The following is a 24,525-nucleotide window of genomic DNA, read 5'->3' as shown; positions in this document are numbered from 1 at the left end:
TGTGTGGAAGATGGTGTATGTCTGGGATTAGTCTGACTGCTTTTGTGAACTGACGAGTGATGGGATGAACGGAGTGAAAGTGTTGATCCAAAGTCTCGTGCTTGGCATTGGGAGGTGAGGAGTAACCAACCACTGAGTCACGTGTAGGTGAGAGAAAGTGGGAGTTACTACCTTGACCAGATGTTTGTTGAATGAGTGTGAGGGGAATTCCAGCCATGTACAACTGGTTGCCCGCCTTCTAGCACCAGAAATGTTGACGGTGTTGGACCCGCCAACATTCAGGGGATCACCCAGGTATGAAGTCCCAACTAGACCTCACACCGTTTGGTGTGGGATTCCCATCTTGTATGATGGCCTGGTTGCCATTATCTTAAGGATTTGCCTCAACTCTTGCTTGTCAGCACAGGAGAGTGGTTCGCTTTGTCTTCGAGAAGTGAGGTTCACGTTCCTGGTGAGTGTAAGTGTACTTGTCAATGGTTCTTTCACTGTGAGGGGGAAAAGGTGAAGGTGACTTCCAAGTTGAAAGGGATTAGTTCCAACTCAGCTAGGAACACACAACACAAAGGACATACACATTTTCCGGCAGAGCGGTCCACTCGGATGCGGAAGTCACAACATACAAGGTAAGATAACACGTATAGCACTCGCTGATCATTCCAAAGAAGTGCAATGGTTGTTACAACAAGGTTCATGTAAAAAGTCTGTTGAATGTCCAGCAGAGCAGTCGACAAGGACGGGACAAATTAGCAGCATATATAACACATTTCCATTAATATATTATGCATTACAACAAATGAATCAGTTCAGATGTAGAACATAGGTTAAAACAACATGCATTACAAGTGTTAAAGATCAGTCTTACAACAAATACAATACATGTGTGAAAACGTGTTGGCTTGTTGACAGGCTTCTAAATTAAGTGAAAGCTCCAAGACACATCGTTACACCATATGTCACTAACCCCGTCAGGGGGGCGTTGGAGCTACTACTTACTCCTCAAAGAAAATATTACAGACTCTCTTGGCTATGTGGGAGGAGTTGAGGTGAAAAGTCCTTTCATGTACAAATGAGGGGGGTATTTATAGCCAAGGGTGAAACTGACCCTTGTGGTTGTTCGACTACCCTCATGATCGTTCGACTTCCATGACTTTTCGACTTACATGACTCTATGTTCAACAAGTGATTCTCTTGGACTTCCATGTTACATCACATTGATTGACAACAAGCCCCTAGTGGAGATGTGGGCAACATGACTCATGACTTGACTCAACATGACTTGACATGACAATGTGGGTACATTCATGTTGCTGCTGGAGTGCATGTCGAGCTACAGTGCTACTAAGTGATGGATGTCTTCATGGTGTATCATAGCTTCACCTCCGCATGGCGAAGTGCGCAGAGCCTTTGATGGTCCTTGGTTTGCTTGATGAATCTTTAGCATGTTGTTCCTTGCTTTCATGTTTGAAGGCTTGACAGAATCACTTGTTTGTGAAGGTGCATGTTTGTCGCATTCGTTTGCTTCGCATGCTTCGTTCATTCATCCATTGGTGAACCTGTCCATCTACATATGCTTCCTTCGTTCATCCTGTTCGTCGTCTTGACATGTTTGTTGGTGTACCTATACCTACAGTATCTCATGACGAGATGACATCAAATCCAAAACCTCCTAGTCTACCATGACATATGATCATTTGGATGCAGGTGACCGGGAGAGGCAGAAGGGTTGTGATGTGGGATGATGGATCCAGGAAATTGCTGATGAAAACTACGGAAGAGTCACTAGGAGATGGAGACAGAAAATCTGAGTCAACAGTGACTGTCTGCAAGGTCTAGCTCGGCTGGGAGGCAAAATTGCACAAATTTTGGGAGAAATAGTCTGGGTTGCAGGAGGGCAAGGCAAGCATGCTCTGTGCATTTTCCGAAACGAACAGTCAACAGGGGATGGACAGCCAGATTTGCGCAATTTTCCAGAGGAATGGGTCGGGCTACATGAAGGGTTAGCAGGTAGGGATTGCGCAATTTTTCTGGGGAACTACTTGGGAGACTAGCAGCCATAATTACGCAATTCCCAGAGGGAACTTCCAGTTGGCTGCTGGGTCACTGGAAGCCAGAACTGCGCAATTCCAGAGGGAACTGCCAGTTGGATGCTGAGGTCACTGGTAGCCAAAACTGTGCAATTCCAAGAGGGAACTGGCAGTTGGTTGCTAGGGTCAATGGCAACCAAAACTACACAATTCCCAGAGAGAACTGGCAGTTGGTTGCTTAGTCACTAGCAGTAGAAACTACGCAATTCCCGGAGGGAACAGGCAATCTGCTGCTGGGAGTTGCTAGCTAGGAAAACTACACTGAGGTCGGGGGGTTGGCCTGCTAATCATCTCTACGCAATTTTTGAGTTGAGTTGACTAATGGGCGGTGGAAGGCTTGCTCATGAGCACAACGCAATTTCTGAGATGAACAGTCAATCGATTGTTCGGATGACTGACTAGGAAAACTGCGCAATTTTCTGAAGGAGACAAGGATGGGCACTTGGTGTCTGTCTAGCCTCTCTGCATAATTTCCTCAGTGAGTTGAATGGGTGACGTCAATTCCCTCTGCGCAAAATTTGAGGGGGGTCAGTCCTAGGGTGACTATCGGTTCTGACTGTCTGGGTAGCCAGCATGAGAGTTGATTGAGTTGCTTGTGAGTAGCGTAGCTTGAAAGGACTAGCTTGGTGATTTTGTGTTATTCTGGTTGACAGGCGATCGAGTTGAAATTAGGGTGATGGTCCGGTTGTCAGTGAAGAGTCTGGTTGTCATAAATTTAGAAAAATGACTAAGTGTGTGAATAGTCAAAAGATGCATAGGTGATCATACAAACATAGACTCGCATGTCTTGACGACGAAATGACCAAACCATCCAGATACACATGTTCAACATGACTAACCGACGGTGCAAGCAACAAGTGCGACACTCGTGATTGATCATTCATGATCAAGACGACACTTACGCGACACGACAGAAGGAATTGTTCTATCTCCAGAACTCACGCTCGACCAACGGGAGAGGATGCGGAGCACGCTCGACCAACGGGAGAGGATGCGGAGCACGCTTGACCAACAGGAGAGGATGCGGAGCATGCTCGACCAACGGGAGAGGATGTGGAGCACGCTCGACCAACGGGAGACTCTGTGTGTGAGTGTGACAGATGCTTTCATGGCGAACACAATAGACACATATGAAGAAAAGAATTTGAGCATAACCAGAACATGGTCACAAGCATGACTTGGATATTAGCATGCAGAGACTTGGATGCAATGAACAAGCAAGGCAAATGTAAAGACTCGCACGAGCTCAGGGAGTGAACCCGAGTGTGTGCATTCATTAAGTGAAACTCTTCAGGGGAGGCTCTGAAATTGGTGCAGGATAAAATTTTGGTGGTTGTAGCCGCTACAACATCACCTTAAGAATTGTCCCAAAATTGCATGTCTACACTGCCTTCTGGTATTTTATTCATAAATGCATTTGTATGTTCGATTGGTCTCCAATACGCACTATGTCCAACTTGTGGAGAGCCTACACCTTAACAATTTAAAATTGCTCTGCCATAATACCAGAACAGACTATGAACCTTGAATTAACCATTTCATATTATACTTAGACCAAATCTATTGACATATTCTTGTTCAATCTACTATGGTCCAAGTCAACCCAATCAACCACTACATCCTCATTATTTTGGACACGATCTCAGCCATATTCATTCACACTTCTCATTATTCTTGATGACCAGATCAATTAGTTAATCAAATCAACCACTCATTGTTGGACCAAATAAAAAACACGTGACTATATCAATCATCAAAGCCATTCCATTACACCTAGATGGCCAATTCCAATGCTATCTTGGACTTGATCAATCATGAAAACCGAATCAAGCTTGTTGTTACAAATAACATGGATATATCCATTGGATAAATCAACCAAAATGGGAACTAATTTTTGGAGCGATGGCTGAACAGAGCATGGCGGATTAGGGTTTTGTCAGGCTCTGCAATGGAGGTTCTGCTCTGACCACGATGCGTCTGCAACAACACTTCTACACCCCTGGCAACTGCATATGGTAGTGAATAGCACATTCGTCATGGATTACCTTCTGGGGGGGACTCAGAGCCTCCCCCCAGTGATTATAGCGAGCCTCAAGCTTAGAATAGAACTGAAGGGGCATCTGCATTCGATCAGTTTTCCATCACAACAAAGCAGGCAAACTAGAATAACCAAGGTAAACAGAAAGGGCCACAGGAAATGGCGGCAACGGCCCAGAAGAGGCAGCCAGACACTGCAGGAAACGATGAGGTTCCCAAAGAAACCTCTGTGACTTGCAAGCTTGTTGCAACAGAAAGACCAAAGATTGAATTACCAAGTCAAAGAATCAACACCCAAATCCAGTTCATGAAATATCATGCTCTAATCGGGAAATTTATTGGCTTCTGGCCAACGGAGAAAGCCCTGCAGGGATGGATTGCAGCCAAATGGAAACCCAAAGGGCACATCACCCTGCAGCTGGGACCAAAAGGTTTCTTCACGGTGGTCTTTAACTATATAGAAGACCGGAATAGGGTAATCGATGGCGGACCCTATTTCTTCAACGCTGCAGGCTTGTACCTGAGAGATTGGATCGAAAGATTCAACCCGGACAAAGAGGATTTGAGCTGGGCACCAGTCTGGATTTGACTATCCTCCCTTCCATTGGAGTATTGGGATGAAGATTCACTAAAATACATCGGAAATGGTCTCGGGGAGTTCATAAATATCGTGGAAGAAACAAAACTCAGAAGATATACCTCCTACTCCCGCATTTGTGTCTACATGCATCTGAACAAAGCTCTTCTGGATTCAGTAAGTCTATATCATGATGATTTTGAGTGGATTCAGTCTATAAATTATGAACATGTCCCCTTCAGATGTAGAAAATGTCACACCCATGGCCATCTTTTTTGTGATTGCCCACTAAATGAAAAATCCACAACCTATGCCACCTCAGAGAAACCTGATTTTGAAGGATTTACCAAAGTAAACAATTGGAAAAAGAATCACAAAAAACACGCATCGTACCCCAAAAATCCTCCTACTAGTGACTTGATACCCTCTACCAGCAACAACTTCGACATCCTGGCTCAACCAGCATCACTAGACTCTGAAACCCCCATGCATTCTGTAGAGCCACCCAAGCCACCCTCCACAACCAATCCCACAGATTCAAGGCAAGCTCAAAATCCCTCGTGGACCAAAGAATTTCCAATCTCCACTACCAATGTGAATCCAGATTGGAAACCTAATGGTATGGACATCGACATCTTTCTGCAAGAACCCGACCATTCAACAGACTTCCTGGCGGAAAGCAGTGAACCTAAGCATATGGAAGAAGAGCCTGAAAGTATAAACATAGGAGATATAGATATATCCGGCCTTGAGAAATCCTGTAGGAAAAAAGAATTTGACAAAATCCCGGAAAGACAGCTAGAAAGCTTGGAAGTTATTCTCTCTGGAGCACATCAGCAACGAACTTTAGGTATTCAACCAGGGAGTCAATGGGATGGGAAAAATATTCCTAAAGACACCAATAAATGAGGGAGAAAGAAATACCTACAAAGAACCATCCGCATTGGGGAAATGTTGGTGGAATCAGGAAGATATTCCAAGTTAACAAAGTATTATAGGCCACTCCCCAACACTAAATCATGAAGCTCACATCTTGGAATTTAAGAGGGTTAAATAGCCCTGTGAAATACAGAATGATAAAAAACATGATACAGCAGGAGAAACCTCAAATTTTCTTCATGCAGGAGACTAAATGTAATAATATCACACTTGGCAACACTCTCTCAAAAGCTTGGCCAAGAAGCCAAACAGTAGCAGTGGACGCCTCGGGAGCCTCAGGGGGACTTGCAATAGCATGGGATGAACAAGCTATTACGCTCACTAACATCCATGTGTCTCATCATTTCATTCAATCTACCTTCCATATCATAGGGACCAATGTTCATGGTCATCTCACCAATGTTTACTTTCCCCAGGAAGCAGCGAACAAGTTAGCAATACTGGATACGTTAACTTTGCTCAATTCCACCAGAATCCATCCACTTTGCATAACAGGTGGTGACTTCAACATGATCACTAAACTTGAGGAAAAAAGTGGAGGCCGAATCAAATTAGACATGGAAAGTACCCATTTCAATGATTTCATACAAAACAACTGGCTCGTTGATCTGCCATTCAACAATGGAATCTATACATGGAACAATAGAAGATCAAGCACCCAGCAGATTGCCTCCCGGCTAGATAGATTCCTGATTTCAGATAATGCCATTCATCTTGGAGGAGACTTTTCAGCCTCAATCTTACCTCTATCTGGATCAGACCATTGGCCCATCTCGCTTCAATGGCAAAGACCTGGGAAATCCACTCGAAGACCCTTCCGCTTTGAAGCATTCTGGCTGACGCATCCAGACTTCAACAATTTGGTCCATTCTACATGGAAAAGCTTCATTCCCCCAGAAGGAACAAAAATGTTTCAATTCCAACAAAAACTCAAATATCTCAAAATGCACATCAAACAGTGGAATCAATCAACCTTTGGAAACATCTTTCAAGCTCAAAATGCTTTAGCTCAAGAAATGAAAAAAATCCAGCAGACAATAATTACTGAAGGAAGGACTGAAGCTCTTTCAGAACAGGAAAAGTACCTTCACAATCAGATTGCAGAAAGAGAAAAGCAAGAGGAGATCCTCTGGAAACAAAAATCCAGAGTAAGATGGCTAAAAGAGGGAGAGCAGAATACGAAATTCTTTCACCACACCACCATACAGAGAAGAATGCATAATAACATCACCCAAATTCAGAATCAGTAGGGAGAAAGATTGGAAGAACATGAGGATATTGAAAAAGAGCTCCTCAATCATTTCAAAAAAGTGCATCAAGAGCCACAAATCAACAGACAGCCAGCTATAGAAAGGATTCTCTAGCACATCCCGAGAATCATAACAGAAGAACACAATCAACTGCTCCTTCGTCCAGTCTCTTTACAGGAAGTTGAGTCTGCCATGCATCAGCTTAAGGAAGGAAAAGCACCTGGTCCAGATGGTTTTACCTCAAACTTCTTTCATAAATTCTGGGATCTTATCAAAGAGGAAGTCTAGCAGGTAGTAGAAGATTCCAGGACTCTCTGCTAGAGTCTTCTCTCTCTAAACACGACTTTTATTGCTCTCATTCCCAAAGAAGAGCAATTTATAACTCCGGATAAATTCATTCCTATAGCTCTCTGTAATGTTATCTATAAAGTCATATCTAAAGTCATTGCTTCTCGTCTGAAGCTGTTGCTTCCCATGCTCATCTCGTCAGAACAATCGGGATATGTGGAAGGGAGGCAAATCATAGATGGCATCATTCTCACCCATGAGATCATACACTCCCTGAAGCACCATAAAAAAGTAGGTATGCTCCTCAAAATTAACCTCTCAAAAGCCTTTGATAAGTTGAGTTGGAATTACATTCAAAAAATGCTTTCAGCCTTTGGCTTCTCTCCTCCTTGGGTTAGATGGGTTATGAGTCTAATCTCCTCTACTTTCTTCTCCATTCTAGTTAATGGAATTCCTTCCATCCCTTTTCATCCCTCTAGAGGAGTCCGTTAAGGAGATCCCCTTCCCCCTTTCTCTTTGTACTTATGGCTGAAGGGTTAGGTCGTATTATAAAGAATGCACTTCAATCACAACAGCTTAGAGGAATCTCCTTCCACAATTCCCCTGCTATCACTCACCAACAATTTGTGGACGATAACATGTTGTTTGGGCACCCTTCGGTTCAAGAGGCCCTAAAATTCAAATCCCTTCTGGATGATTTCTCTGAAGCATCTAGAGCTAGCATAAATACTGTCAAATCCCAAATCTTCTTTTTTCACACTCCCTCCATAACTCAATCCTCTATAGCCCGCATTCTTGGATTCTCTATTGCCTCTCTCCCATCCAAATATCTTGGTGCCCCCTTGACTGACTCTACATTAAATCATTCCTCCTGTTAACTGCTCCTAGAAAAATTTGAAGCCTGCCTTTCCTCCTGGACTTATAGAGCCCTCAATATGGCTAGTCACCTAGTGTTAGTCTAAGTTGTCTTACAATGAATGCCTCTTTATCTCTTCTCTGTTTTGGCGGCACCAAAATGGGTGCTTAAAAAGATAAAAAATCTATAGCGGAACTTTTTATGGGGATCTTCTGGACAAAATCGCAAATGGGCACTAGTCAAATGGGCTACAGTTTGCCTCCCAAAAAACTCAGGGGGTATTGGTCTCCGAGACCCTCAACACAACAATGCAGTCATGGGAGCAAGAATATGATGTAAATGGCTCTCTGCTCTGCACACACCTTGGGCCATCCTCTGGACTACCCAATATGCAAACAACAGACTGCTAGATGATTTAATCCGACTCACAGATACGGAAAAAGGTTCCTTAATCTAGAATGCGGCCAGACAGCACAGAGTTATGATTCAACAACACAGTTTCTGGGAAATAGAGACGGCAACAATGCTTGCTTCTAGGTCAAATCTTGGCAGCAAATACCCAGGCTAAGCAATCAGATCATACCACCCCAAACAGAGGACTGGGATGAGCATCAGATGGACAAAGTCAGTCAGCACTGGACTCCCACCCTCAATCAGGGTTACAGACAATGGCTAAGCACGACACACTTCATCAGGCAAGGAACGGAGTTAATACATAAGGAGATGGATACAGAGCTCACAAACTGGAAAATTCAATTTTCTAATAAGAAGGATATCTTACGCTGGGGGTACACTCCATGGGGGACCTTTACCACTCAGGAGGCATACAACCTTCTGATTGGCAATCAAAAAGTCAAGGACCCTCTTTGGGACAAAATATGATCTCCTAGAATTTGGCCCAAGGTCTCTACTTTCCTCTAGCTATTATGTCAAAAAAGAATACTCACTTGGCACAGCCTAAGCAAAAAAAACTTCCATGGGCCCTCAATATGCCCCAACTGTAAATAATAGGAAGAGACCATCCAGCACCTCATGGACACATGCAATTTGGCAAATAAACTCTAGGAAAAAGCAAGCTTCAGATGTCAAAAAGAAGGAAGAGTAAAAGGGGACATTACCAACACCATCCGCAGTTGGGAAATCAATCTGTATAAGAGCAAACTGCTAAACTCTTTGTGGAAAATCATCCCAGGTCTTCTCATTTGGACTATATGGAAGGAAAGGAACCGTCGCATCTTCAAGAATCAATGTACACCAATAGAGATCATATGGAGCAATCTTTGCAACAATCTTCAGGAAACCTTAGCGCTCCAAACATGGCATGAAGATGACTTTCCCACCCTTCCATAGGAGCAGAACATATGGAAGAATTGGAATCTTCGAATTAACTAGGTACAGGAGAACCCCAGTAAATCCTCTTTAAATCACAATACTTCCAGCAAATGGATCCCTCCGCCACATGGAATGACTCAATTAAATTTTGATGGGGCCTCCAAAGGCAACCCAGGCATGGCAGGTTATGGAGGAATATTCAGGGATCACAAAGGCAAACCTCTATTAATTTTCCTAGGCTCAATTGGATGGGACACGAACAATTCTGCTGAGCTTGAGGGACTGTGGCAAGGACTTCAACTAGCTCAGCATCATGGCTTCTTCCCCTTAGTAATTGAAGGAGACTCTCATATACTTATCAACATGGATAACCAAATTCTTCAAGGGACCCCTGCTCACAAAGTGGTCAGCGGTTGGAGATTGGCACCACATTTAGAGCTCATTAAACAATGGCTCACAACTAACATAGCAATCACTTTCAAACATATCAGAAGAGAAGGCAACAAAGTGGCTGATCTCCTGGCAAATTTGGGGGTGGACAGTGATCGGACTCTACACACAGGTTCGCTCAACATTATAAATAATGCTTCCCAGCTACAGGAATACACTGCACTGGTGCAAAACGATGCTGCAACCCTGAATGCAAATGTTTAAGAAGGAATTAATGTGGATTAGACAAGGGGACGGCAGGCGGCTAAGCCACATGGCCACCCACGTTCCCACCTGAAATAATTTATGGCGAGCCACCGTTAACCTGCAGGCGCCATTACTCTGGTGCACAGGTCAAGAAATCCTCTGCAAGGTTAAGGCCATGGCTTCGACAAGCCTACATACCTCCACCCCTCCCCCTCTGAATTGTTGTTGCCCCCCTGATGCTGCAGAGCCAAGCTCTCGCACGACAACAGGGAGGCGCTGCTGGCTCTTGAGTTGTATAGATTTGGGGGATGGAATCCATTTTTCCCATAATGTTCACTGTGCTTTGCATTCTGAAGCCTCAGTTATGGTCTCTGTCTCTTGCTTGAATCGCCTTGTGAATTCCCACGCAGACTCTGCCTCTCCCTCTGCACTCACTATAAGAACCTTCGTCATTTTGACCCACACTAGTCAGCTCCACCCCAACTGCAAGACCATGCTGCGTCTTCGCCACCGAATGCGCAGCAAGTGAGGCAACAGCCGAGGCAGAAATATGTGCCCTCCCCCTCTGCCACCCTCTGAGCCAATGACCCCTTCGTCCTCCCCTTCCTCCACTCCGTTCATAGCCCAATTCTCTGGCAGACATCCCGCCACCCACAGTGGAAGAGGCCGGGTCCAATCCATCGAAGCTCGGAGTGCCAATGCTGCAACCCAGATGCTCAAGCTCCCTGAGACCCCTCATCAGCCACATCAAATGGCCCAATTCCGCTTCCAATGCACCATGAACCGCCTTGCCATCATCGCCATCGTCACTGTGGCATTCAGAGAGGAGATCTGCCCGCAGGATGAACAGACTCATGCCATTGTTCAGGAGAAGCCGGATACCAGCAAACAGAAGGCGGCTCAGGAGAAGCTGGCCACCAGCAAACAGAAGCACTCGGGCAGTAGCTCTGGTTCTCGTAAATGCAAAGACGCCCATGACAGCGCCCAGCATGGTGAGGGCATCCCTAGTGGCACGCAAGCAGTTGAGGATGATTGGGATGAATACAGATGTCTCATCGTGGAAGAGCCTCCTCCACCAAACGACACCTAGTGGGTCCATGCAGCCAGGTTTTGATTCCCCGCTCCTATTCTTAGGGGCTTTTTTAATGTTTTTTCAAAGTATGTCGTCAATTTTGGTAATATACCATAACTGTCTATCTTGGTTTTTGAGTTGTAACCCCTGTGTGGGCAGCACTTTCCATCGGTTTTATCGGACTGGTTTCCCCTCAGTGGGCAGTCCTGTATCAGTTTTCTAGATGTCTAAACATGTTATAACTCTATTCTAGCACAGCAGAGGCCGGAGCCTTGCTATAATTTATTGTTTTATTAATAGAATTAGTATTACTTAGAAAAAAAAGCATGGATATATCCATTGTTAAGCCCAAGGTATTTTATTTTCCATGCACATCGTCACACACATTTTTTCTGAAGCAATAAGTGTATATACGCGCTTTTTCTATAAACAAGTAGCGTATATTTTGTTTAGTCCATAATTATGCATGTTGCTCTAGTCAATTCATCAGATGCACACAAACACAACATCCTGAAGAAATCAAAACAACAACACATCAAGATGATGTATAAGCATATCATAAATACCAAGTTAACATCAATTCCAACATGCCATAATTGCAACACATAAACCTACAAATAAAGGGGGTCGAAATCCCATTTAAGTCTACACCATTGTTGCATAAAATTGCATATATTATTGGTGTTGAATTCTTTCTTGTTTTTAGATCTTTGTAATTATTGTCTTATGATAAATAATTACACACTTAAAAAATTATCAACCTTAATTTTGTTTTTATGATTGAGTAAAAATTATTAGATTGATATAAGATATATGATATATTTATTGATGTTTGATTACAATTGAGGGCCCCAATATATATACCTAGTCGGGGTGTCTTTTCATTAATAGACATGTCTTTTCATGAAAACACGTGTCTTTTTTTTCATTATTAATTAATTATTGATTATTTATATATTATATTATATAATATAATATATAAATATATATTGTTGTGCATAATATAATATATATTATACATTGTTGTTAGGAAGGGAGTACCTTCCACTGCTATTTAAAACATCAACACTCCCTCTTAGCAAGGGAGGTCTTCTTCCATGATGTTATCCTCTAGTAGTCCCAATCACACCCAACCCCTTCACATGGTATGGGTAGGACCACCACCATAGTCTCAAGACTATACTGAAAGTATTTATGATGTTTCTCCTCTCCTAGTAGTCCCAATCACTCCTAACCACTTCACATGGCATAGGATTGACTTGTACCAGGCTACTCATTACTCCCTTATTCACTTCACATGACTAATCTAGGAAACCCTTGGCTAGGGGGAGAGTATCTACCCACTATAGGAGAAACATCACAACTCCCTCTCAATGAGGGTGTACATTCTGCATCATGCCAAGCTTGACTATGAAGTATTCAAACTTCACTTTAGATAGAGGCTTGGTGATAAAATATGCTATTTTCTCATTTGTGGATATGTATCATAGTTCCACTGCTCCTCTCTATATCATGTCTCAAATGAAATGGTATTTGATCTCTATATGATTTGACTTGTCATGAAATACTAGATTCTCTTAAATCTTCACACAACTTTGATTACCACATTGTATCAATGTTGGCTCTAAGTCTAGATAAAATAACTTGACAAGCAATTTCTGAAGCCACACTACTTCACAACTTACATAAGTGGTTGCTATATATTTTGCCTTTGTTATATTGAGTGCAACTGACAATTGTTTTCTACTAAACCATGAGATCATACCTGATCCCAAACTAAAGCAACACCATGATCTGATTTTCTTATCTACTGTACTCCTTGCCCAGTCAAAGTATGTATAACCTTGCAACTTTATTTCACTGTCTAAGACATATCTGAGTCCATATCGAATTGTACCATGCAAGTACCTCATACATGCTTTGATGCTACCAAATATACATGTCTAAGATCAACCTTGTATTGACTCAATGTGTTCACTGCAAAGTATATATCCAACCAGCTATTAACCCAGTACATCAAGGATATGATCAATTATCTGTATATCATGGTATCAACAAAATATGAAGAAAAATCATTCAAGAAATTCATATTTGTTACCATAGGTGGGGTCATGGGCTTACAATCCATTGTCTCAAATATCTGCGAGATCTCAACTATATACTTCCCTTGGCTAAGGAAGATCTCATCTGGTCTTTACCACACTTCTAATCCCAATAAATAGTGCATTAAACCCAGATCCTTCATTTCTAACTCTGCAGTGAGATCCCTCTTGCACCCATCTATGAGCTTCTGATCCTTTATAAGAAATAGGTCATCGACATACAGTACCAATATAAAGGGGTAACCATCTTCAACCTTGTAGTAAAGGTTGTCATATGAATTATTCTTGGGAAACCCCAAGATCATCAAATAATTATCTATTTTGGCATACCATGCCATGGGTTCCTTCTTAAGCCCATATAAAGCTTTATTCAATTTACAAACATGGGACTCCTTCCCATGGATCACAAAACCTTGTGGCTACTCTATGTACACATTTTCTTCAATTACACCATCCAGGAAGGCAATCTTTACATCCATATGGTGTAATTTCCAACCCAGAATAGAAGCAATAGATATGAGAAATCTAATAGAAGTGTACCTTGCTACTAGGGAAAATGTTTCATTATAATATTTTCCCTCTTTCTGGGTGAATCCTCGAGCCACAAATCTAGCCCTGTACTTTTCTATGATATCTGCAACATGCTTGATCTTGTATTTCCATTTTGAAGTCACCATTGACTTCCATTCTAGTCTCAAAACCACGTCCTAGACATCATTTTTCATGATGGATTGGTACTCTTCTGTCATAGAATCCTTCCACACTTGTTGTTTTGTAGCTTCCTCATAAGTGGAAGATTTTGAATCAATGATCTTACTCATTAGTGCCACATAGATGGAAAAATTGTGTGGTCTTGCTCACTTTGAAGGAGCCTCTCAGAGATGCACGGTTTTTTTCTTCCTACAACATGTTCAGACCCATACTAGTCTCTTCTTGATGACTCTAACCTATTTGGGTGGATCTACCAGTATCTCTAGCTCTATTGTCTTAACTTGATCTTCTGGGATATTTTCTTCTAGAGTAGAGTCAATCATCATTGTATCATTGGGATCCTCTTACTCCTCTTTGTCCTCATCCATGTGAGACTCTCTAAATTTCCTGGAAGTTGCTTCTTCATTAAAGGTTAAATCTTTTCTAATCTCAATCTCTCTCTCTCTATAGATGTATATCTTATAATCCTTTGAAGTCCCATTGTATCCAACAAAGGTGCCCTTCTTTCCTGAAGGATCTAGCTTCGTTCTCTTTTCCTTAGGAATATGTATGTACACTGGACAACAAAATATCCTCAAGTGGATGACTTATGGTTTCTTCCTAGTGAATACTTCTTTTAGTCTCTTATTCCCCAATATCTTATGAGGACTTATGTTATGAACATAACAACTATTTTGGATTCTTCCGCCTATAGATACATGGGTAAGTTTTGGGCATGGATCATTGTTTTAGCTGCTTCTACAATTGATATGTTCTTTCTCTTTGCAACCCCATTTTGTTGGGGGTTGTAGGGATTTGCTAGTTCCCTCTTAATCCCTGCTTCTCTGCAAAATTATTTGAACTCATTTGAGGTGTATTCACCTCCATTATCTAACCTCAAAACTTTAATCTTTCTTCTAGAGAGATTTTTTACTAAAGCCTTGAATTCTTGAAACTTGTTGAAAACTTCATATTTTTCTTTCAAGAAATAGATCCATGTTCTGCATGAGATATCATCAATAAAAGTCACATAATATAAAAATTTACTTGGATATATTACAATTATCTGTCCACATACATATGAATGTATAATGTCCAATATCCCCTTGGATATATTGTCACTCCTTGGAAAATTTCCCTTCAAATTCTTTCCAAGTGCATAACCTTTGCATACTCCATCATGCTCAACTTGCATATTTGGTAGAACTATGACCATTTGGCTAAAAACTATCAAGGATTTTTAGTTTAGGTGAGTAATTATTTAGTGCCATAGCTCACTCGAGTTAATACTATTGTGTACAAGATCATGTGTTGGGTGTCCCTTTAATTTAGGCAATCCTCCCTCTCAAACACCAATCACATCAGTTGAATATATACTTTAACCCTTAGGCCATAGAAGGACTTGGCCATCAACAAAAGCTACTCTAAAGCCTCAATGTTCTAAAGCAAAGATAGAGAGAATATTCTTCTTTAAATCTTGTACAAACAATACATATTTTATTGACATGGAGTTACCTGAATCAAGTTGGTAGGATGTTTCTCCTACTCCTTTTACTGCATGCTTTGAATCATCTCCAAGTTCCAATTGAAGGGATGAACTCCTTTTTGTCAAAATTTTAAGAGAATTTCGAAACCTAGTCATGTGCTTGGAAGCACCATTGTCTACTATCCAAATATTTCTTCCTTGAGTGATGGTGTCTGTGAGAGATGAGACAAGTACATACTCTTCATCTTTTGTTTCCCTTGTGTTTTTCTGAGATGTAGACTCCTTCGTATTTGTTGCATGTGCATGATGTTTTCTTTTTCGTTTCCCTTGAAAACACTAGTAAGCAAAGTGCCCCAACTTCTGATAGTTGTAACACCTAATCTTAGATACATCCTTCTTGTGATCTGGCATTGATCTTCTATTTTTCTTCAGATTGTTGTTTCTTCTTTCATTTCCCTTTACATAAGCAAAAAGAGCTTGATTTTCTTCATCATTGGTATTTTGTGACTTGGATATAAGTCTTGATCCTTCTTAAGCACAATCTATCCACATATTTTCAAATTTAGGTAATTTCTTTCTTGCACAAATTCGTTTAACAAATGCATCCCAAGAAGAAGGAAAATGATTTAGAGTTGTAGTCACAAGCTCTACATCATCCACTAAATCTCCATTAGTTTCTAGTTGATCCTTGATATGGGAAATCCTCATGAAGTAGGTATAAACTAAATATGATTTATTCATCATTACATTTATGAGTTGATACATTATAGTTAGCTTCCTTCTTGTATTCTTGCTTTCATATAATCTTGATAAGGCATCAAACATTTCCTTTAGTGTCTTCAATTCTGATACATGAGGAATTAAGTGGTCTTTGATTGAATCTGACAAGATCCTTTTGGACTTGATCACATTCTTCTTGTGCTTTTCCTTGGCTTATTCCTCGTTTGGTTCTTATTGAAAATGCAACAAGAAAATCTCAGTTTGACCTTGCCTTGGTCAAACTAGAGAATGTTTGAATTTCCATTTCAGCAGAAATCTTGGAGGTAGTTAACTGAGGTGACATGGAACTTCTCACTTAGTTAAGTCAATTAATTCAAGTTAGGGAAGCTTGAGTTTAGTTCAATATGATTGATTGCTAATTTGTAGCAATCTATTTTAGTTAAATTGAGTTATTGTCAGTTAAACTAGTTCTAACTATTGGAGGAACTAGTGGAAGGTCAAGTTGTGCAATGTGACTTTAGTCACACTCAGTGATCAACTAATTAACTAATCAATCAGCCCAAAATAATTTATGCATGCAAATAATTCAAGTTACCTAGTTGAGATGGAGATTCCACGGTAGTGTACTATCAATTTTAGACTATTCCAATGTGTATAGGCGGTGCATGCAGAGGATGAGCCTAGAGGAATTGCACAATTCAATTGAGGGAATTTCCTAAATAATAGGGGCTAATTTCCTCAAGGAACAACATAAGGAAATAAGAGCTCAAAAGGTTTGAAAATTTGATAACTGTTGGCCAAATTCAGTCAGTCAGGAAGAGAGATAGACTATACACTTGTAGGTTGTGCTCAGGCTTGAGCAAGCATATGTATTCATCTTTATTCTTTGATTAATGTAATATAGATAGGAAGGGGTTTTGAGCAGTTTCTTTCCCCTAGATAAATCTTTGTGCATGTGTGATGTTTCCTTTTGCATGTCTATGATTTGTGTTCTAGATTGTGAATTGAATTCCACAGAGCAGTAGAGTAGCTTCGAGTCTTGTGATTTAGTAAATTTCATGAGTAGTTTTGAATCTACAGCCTAATTTCTACATGTTATCATAGAAGGATTCACATTAGAGTAGGAAATTTGAAGTTGTGTCTCAGAGGTTCAAATTTGAAGATTAATGTAGAAGGATTTCCTCAGATCTGAGAATATGACCTTCAATGGACTAAGGCTAGAGTATGCCTTGGAAGGCACCTCAAATTTTGTCACATGGAAGGACCACTTGGAGGCAGTATTGGATGACCATGCGTTGCTAGAATACATCAAGATAGATGTGGCAAAACCTCAATCATTTGATGCCCAGAACCTTACTTAGTGGAAGAAATATGTAGCCAAGGCAAGGAGAATCATCTTGGAGGGAGTACAGGATCATATTGTCTCAAATCTCCACAGAAAAGAAACTTCATTCCCAATGTGGAAAACACTGACAGAATTGTTCAAGAATAATAGTGACCACAAGAAGATGGCACTCAAGGATAAACTTCGAAGCATCAAGGTGCAGAAGAATGACATTATACCGTAGTATATGAGCAAGTTTACACAGTGTCGTGATGAACTTGGCAGGGTCACTTTTAATGTACCTAAAGAAGACTTGGTAGCTCTAGACCTTTTGGGCCTTCCCAAGAGCTGGAATAGCTATTAATATTTGGTGAATGGGAGGGAGAAACTATCGAGTTGGGAGCACTTATGGTCCAACTTGGTACAAGATGAAATAAGGCAAAATACTAGAGATGAGACTTCATCCAAGGAAGAGGTTGGAGAAAAATTTGCATTGGATAGAAAGGAAAATAAGGGAAAAGTGAAAAAATCCCAATCCAAACTAGAATCTAGTCAAGGGGGCAAGAAGAAATATTTGTCAAAAATTAAATGCTTCCATTGTCATGAATTCAAACATTATGCCATGACGTGTCCACACAATAAGACAAGCAAGAAGACCTTAGGAGGAGCTTGAGGACTTGCGCAATTCAGAGGATGAGCTTAGAGGAATTGCGCAATTCAATTGAGGGAGTTTCTTAAATAATAAGGGCTAATTTCCTCAAGGAACAACGCAAGGAATAGGAGCTCAAAGGGCTTGAAAATTGGCTAAGTGTTGGCTAGAGTCAATCAGTCAAGCAGAGAGAGACTACACACTTGCAGGTTGTGCTCAGGCTTGAGCAAGCATATGTATTCATCTCTATTTTGAACAGTTTCTTTCCCCTAGATAAATATCTATGCATGTGTGATGTTTCCTTTTGCATGTCTATGATTTGTGTTTCAGATTGTGAATTGAGTTCCGCAGAGTAGTAGAGTAGCTTCAATTCTTGTGATTTAGTAAATTTTATGGGAAGTTTCGAATCTATAGCCTAATTTCTATAGTTCGTGGAGGTATTTCTTGACATAATCCAATAATTCGTTCTCTTCTAGAATGAGAAGTATTCTATGCTTCCATGATCTGAAATTGTCTGCTCCATCTAGCCTATCTTCTACTCTGATATTTGGCACCATCTTGTAAATGGAAAATTAAATTAATTTATTTCCAACTATGGAGTAGTGTTTTTCTTAACATGCGCTTCACTTTATTAAAGCCTTTTGTTTTGTTTTATATGGTAGGAAATACCATGGGCCAGTGGTTTACCAAAACCATGGACCTATAAACCACCAACCATAAAAAAAATTATGAAATGTTACATAAATTCTTTTGATCTTGTAAAATAAAATTTATAGATTGGTAACCAAGTATTTTATGAAGTTGTTTTGGCAAATACCATGGGCTCTTTACTAGTGCTCTGATACCATGTTTAATTCTTTCTTGTTTTCACATCTTGGTAATTATTGTCTTATGATCAATAATTACACACTTGAAAAATTCTCAACCTTAATTTCATTTTTACAATTGAGTAAACATTAATAGATTGATACAAGATATATGATATATTTATTGATCTCTGATTACAATTGAGGGCCCCAATATATATACATAGTCGAGGTGTCTTTTCATTAATAGACATGTCTTTTTTCTTCATTATTAATTAATTATTGATTATTTATATTTATATTTATATAATATATAATATATAATATAAATATATTCAATATAATATAATATATATTATACATTGTTGTCCGGAAGGGAATACCTTCCGTTGCTATATAAAGCATCAACAATTGGGATAAACTAGACTCTTGTTTGTCCATTACTCTTACTATTGAAAAACCATAAAAGAAAACCACCGTCAACTTCCAAAAGAAAGCTAAAATCCCAAATCAACTAAAGGAAATAATACAAGTGAACAAAACTTGATAAGAAATGTAGAACTATAGTAACATATCAAAGAATAATAGAATAACTTACAAATCACAAGTCATTAAGCCATATAACATGTAGAAAAAATCGTAAATGCATGCTTACCCATGCAAGAGAAATTTTGGCATTAAAAATCGTTTAAAATACCTAAAACAAATAGAAATAATAATATATATGAAAACCCTAATGGGGGAGAAGTGAAATAATGAAGAGGGGAAGAAAAGTTACTTAGTTGGAATCCTCTCAAGGTATTTTTCACTCATGGTGGTTGGTCTTTCATCCTCTAGCAACATTACCTCCTCTTCCTCATCTATCATGTGAAATTTATAAATGAAACAAACACTACCTTTTCCCTCCATTTAAGAATAATATTATAGCTTTTTCCCATCTCTTTTAGTAAGTTAAATAAATATGTATCAATGTTTGTTGCATTGGTGTATTAATAGAATGAGTGTGCACGTTGTAATCCAAGTGGAGTGTTGTTGCACTTAGATGATGGGCCTTTCAATTACCTCCTAATTACTTAGTAGGTAACTAAGAAGTTGTACATGCCCCTGGGGGGTATCTTAATTGGCGATTGCCTTGATAGTGAATTATTATGTTCCATGAGATTACAAGTTCAAAACCCCTCATGGGTCAGCCAACCAAAAAAAAACTAAGAATTTGTACATTTAATTTTCAATCAATTCTTATTATGGAACTTGCAAATTGCTTGCACCATATATGTTAATACAATATGTTAAGTGCCAATGAGGCTGCAGTACTAATTAAATATGATAGAGTTGAATGCTAATATTCTTTCACAAGTCACCAAATCACACTTTGTAGGAATTGAAAGGCTCACTTGTAGCAATTGAAATATCACATTTGCAAGAATTGAAAGAATAAATACAACAGTCTTGCAGAAAGGTAAATTACTATTTATTGAAAAGTAATTACATAGAAAGGAAAATAAATCACTTTTATAGAAAGTAAAAACACAGGTAGGAAAATAAGTCACTCTAATGGAAAGTAAACACATACATAGGAAAGTAAATAAGTGACTTGATCAAGTTAATAGCGCATTCCTAAACCCTGCAACTGAAATTCTCATGAATTGATAAAATAATGAAAAAATGGCAAATGCAATACAAGAAATGTAACTCAATAGGATGAATCAAGAATCTAGAAAATAGAGTGAATCGCTTGCTTAAACTTATCAACACATAGTGTTCAAAGAAAAATTAAATAGTTTAACGAGTTGTAGCAGAACTATCAATCAAGAAAACAAACTAAATGCTACACTTACTAAAATTCCAGCAACACGCTTACACTATCAACAGATCACACACATAGAAATGAAATAGGAACCAACAAGGTTTTTTAACTAATAACAAAATTGTAATTTTAACAATCTTTTTTTCATTTACTTCTTCTCTCTTTATGTTTGCTTTGGCTCGAGTAGAGAAGGGTATTTATATAATGTGTCAATCTCTCAAATTGATTATAAAATAAAGGGACAACCATGAGATTCATTCTTCTTTGTTACAATAATATATCCAAAAGATGGAAAAATTAGACATTTGTTGACTCATTTAGCCATAGAAACAGGAAAGAGGTTGGGTCAAATCTGTTGTGGTCAATCTGAATGTTGGATGACCAACTATCCTTTTTTTTCGTCTATTGGGTAACCAAATGCTCAATCCCTTTATTGGGAAACTAGCAATGGAAACTATGCATTCAGTACTTAATTGCACTTGTGTTGCTATAATTGTTTACAAGTTATAGTGTTTGCTTCTATAGTTGGTGAGCCAAGGTGTTACAACATTGGTACTCCATCATGTTGTAACATCAACACTTTTGGTCATGTTGTAGTATGAGTACTTTTGGACATGTTGTATCATTGGTCAGGTGTTGTAGCAACACAAAGGTGTTGCAACAACGACATGCTAGTGGTGTAGTAGCAACGACGTACTAGAGATGTTGCAGCAAAATGATCTGAGGTGTTGTGGAAATGTAAAGGTATTGCATCAACTGAACTTCCTCAAAACCTTTATTGTCGCCTCCAAGGGTACCTATATGAGCCTATCTGAAATATTCCTCATAAACTATAATAGTTAGAATAAAATGCAAAGTATTCCTTAATACATAACAATGAACACTAAAAGTGTCATAATCCAAGAAATGTTATACCTTGGTAAAAAAATGGATCACTGTGAGAAAAATGCGTTATAAAACAGTATGGGGATGGGAAAAGGGTATCAAAGAGGTGGTGAATTAGTTCTAAAAAGGTTCCACTTTGAGAACTTGTCATTTGAAGGTCCCCATGCAACTAAATAGTTAGTCTGAATCAGAGTGAGAGTGACCCTTGTGGAGGTTGTTGATGTTGTATTTAACCTTCCTTGTATCCTAGGTGAAGAAATAACCTTTTATCCTTGCAATTTTCCTCCAACATGTAGCCTCTTCTTTCTTATCCTTTCATTCATGTAATTATCCATGCATTTAATATACTTTTGCGCCCTTTTTGAATCCACTACAAGGTTGTTGGGATTGAATGGATCTTTTTAGCGCATATCTTTTGTGCACGTTTCCTACTTGAGTATATCCTTGTACAAATACTTTGGATAACACCTCGATATGTACCATACAATGAACAGTAATTTTTTGTTTATTGTGGTCCATGAACTATGCATATCAACGAGAGTTCACATAGCTAAAGTGTGCGATGAGAACATTCTTAGGTATACAATACTCTCCCTTGACCTAGAGGTTGCAATTGTAGTTCTTCTTAGCTATTTTGTGAGAAATTATCTAGTAAACATGACTATTCAGATATGACACAAAGGCTTTCAACTAGACATCCCCCACAAACTGGTTAGGGTTCCATTCAAGGTTATGATCCAAACAAACAGTATGCTAGAATAAGCAACAAGTTCTTTTCTTCATTGGTGGTCTCATAGTAAGCCTCTAAAAAGGTAGTTGGGGAATTTATTTCATAAGGTACTCTATTTATCAATGCTTTCCTTTTGAAAAATGAGATAATTTTCTTATAGATACATGTTGTAGATAGGGGATGGTGCATTGTAGCTAAGTGCAGAATCCAATAGTAATCCAATTTGTATCTTCTCAGTTTCCAACTTATCCAAGTTTCTCTATAGCTTGGAGGATTTCTCTACTTTTTTCATCCCTTTATTCCATTAGTCCCACTTAGCAAGTGGCTTCTAGGTGTTTTTCCTTCTTTTCTCAAAGGATTTTTTATCTCGAAGTGATGCTCTCCTACTTGTAATATCCCCTATTCATAGGCTATTGTTATATTTTTCTATTTGTCATCCTTTGCCTTCCCTCATATATCTTGGATGTCTAAAAATATTTCTCATTTATTATTTTTTCCTATGTGCGAGTGGCCACCTCTTGTAACTCATGTTTGTCTTCATTTGTTTAGACAACTAGTTCCTAGAAAGAGTTTCTCTCTTTGTGTATCTCTCCTTAAAATATATTCCTTTCCTTAAGAGTTGGTTCATTTTCATCCCTTGTGTCATCAAGGAGCCCTACTACTTGGGTAATGCAATCTAACCCCTTAAAAATTATTTAGCCTTCAATTTTGCCTTTAGGGTTTTAATCTTTTGTTGTAGCTCCTTATTATTCTTCTCCAATATAGTATTTATTGTAACAATAAATGAATCTAAAGGTGTAAAGGAAAGTGTATCGATGGGTGTCTGCTTTCTTTTGCCTTTGTGTACTTTTCACAAGGCTTGTGTAGCAGCAGTGGTATTTAGAGTTGCAACTATGTATTTTTGTTCTACTCCTAATTACGGTTTTGTAGCCTCTCCTCCCTCTGTCTGCTACTTTTGAATACCTCCTTCTATAGAAAATATTTATTTAAGTCTTCCCTTGTTGGTTCTTGTGTAGCAACATGTGTTTTCATCTCTTCTTTCACCATCCCTACTATTTCTTGTGCTTCAACAAGGACCTTCGTCTCCTCCTCCATTTTCTCTATTGGTTCTTGTGCCAGCAAAGGTTTCTACTTCTTCTTCCACTACCCCTACTAGTTCTCATGTGTCAATAGGATTTTCTTCTTCCTTTACCCATGTTGGTTATTTTGTGTCAGTAAGGGTTTTTCCTTTCTTACATCATTGATGCTAGTACTTGTGTGTAAGTAATGAATATTATTGCTTCTTCTATATTTCCCTCCACTACCAATGTTGGTTCTTGCGTGTTAGTAAAGATTTCTATTGCATATTCTTACTTTGTTTCCATTATCTATGTTGTAGTAGGTTGGGCCAAGTAGTCTTCCTTTTTTGAATGCCTCGTCCTTTTCTTTTTGGGTATGGTCACATGTGAGGGCCTCTTAGTCATGCACCATAGTTTCTTTGTTAAAGACAAAATATTGATGATCTCAAGGTTGTTGTCATGGCTTCAAGCCATTGCAACTATGTTGATGCCTCATGTGTTACAATAACGACCCTTGTCATGGATGCCTTAGGTGTTACAACAACTACCACTAGTGTATATGTTTTTGGTGTTGTAGACTCTACTCCTATTGCAGATGCTTCAAGTCTTGTAATTATGGATGTTGAAGGTGTTTCAACACCCTCTTCAGCTACTTCCATAGGTTTTCACTACAACAAAACCCAATGATTAGCATCTGTTTTTTATTCCTTTTGCTCGTCTAGAGCTCATTTTTTGTTCTATTTGCATCCATTTATCAAATATGGTGCAAAACTTGATGCAAAATTTGCACCAAGTTTAGCACTAGGTATTGCAATATATTTTGCACTAGGTTTTATGTCAATTTTTTTGCCATCCTTTGCACGAGGTTTTGCTCCAAGCTTTGCATCAAGTTTGGCACCTAATTATGTTTCACATATTTTTGAATCCTCTATTGCATCTAATTTTTGTGCCAACACTTGCACCAACTTTGCATCATCTTTTGCATCCCCTTTCGCATCATCTTTTGCATCATCTTTTGCATCCCCTTTTGCATCATTTTTTAAATCATTTTTGCATCCATTTTGCATCATTTTTTGCATCCCCTTTGTGCCAAGTTTTGTGTCGAGGTTTGTGTCTAGTTTTTCATCTACTTTTGTTGCATCCACTTTTGCATCTTGTTTTTCATCCATATTTACATCCTCTTTTGCATCTATTATT

At 39.2% G+C, this 24,525-nt stretch overlaps 2 protein-coding genes across 2 annotated transcripts; both read left to right on the top strand.

The window, feature by feature from the left end:
* Nucleotides 1-5,717: 5,717 nt before the first annotated feature.
* LOC149169656 (uncharacterized) lies at nucleotides 5,718-6,887 on the top strand. Its single transcript, XM_089425284.1, has one exon. The coding sequence runs from the start codon at nucleotides 5,718-5,720 to the stop codon at nucleotides 6,885-6,887; it is 1,170 nt and encodes a 389-aa protein (XP_089281410.1).
* A 2,653-nt stretch (nucleotides 6,888-9,540) lies between these two features.
* LOC149169655 (uncharacterized) lies at nucleotides 9,541-10,017 on the top strand. Its single transcript, XM_089425283.1, has one exon. It carries the CDS (start codon nucleotides 9,541-9,543, stop codon nucleotides 10,015-10,017), a length of 477 nt encoding a protein of 158 aa, XP_089281409.1.
* Nucleotides 10,018-24,525: the final 14,508 nt, after the last annotated feature.

Source organism: Pinus tabuliformis, chromosome 4_2 (assembly GCF_031772625.1).
Source record: "Pinus tabuliformis cultivar Carrire ecotype Pingquan chromosome 4_2, CPIR1, whole genome shotgun sequence".
Classification (NCBI taxonomy): domain Eukaryota; kingdom Viridiplantae; phylum Streptophyta; class Pinopsida; order Pinales; family Pinaceae; genus Pinus; species Pinus tabuliformis.
The sequence above is the reverse complement of the archived record's forward strand: the minus strand, read 5'-3'. Positions and strand labels throughout refer to the sequence as shown.

Excerpts from the sequence above, each read along its gene's own strand:
- LOC149169656 (XM_089425284.1), top strand. The coding sequence starts at position 5,718 with ATGAAGCTCACATCTTGGAATTTAAGAGGGTTAAATAGCCCTGTGAAA.
- LOC149169655 (XM_089425283.1), top strand. The coding sequence starts at position 9,541 with ATGGCAGGTTATGGAGGAATATTCAGGGATCACAAAGGCAAACCTCTA.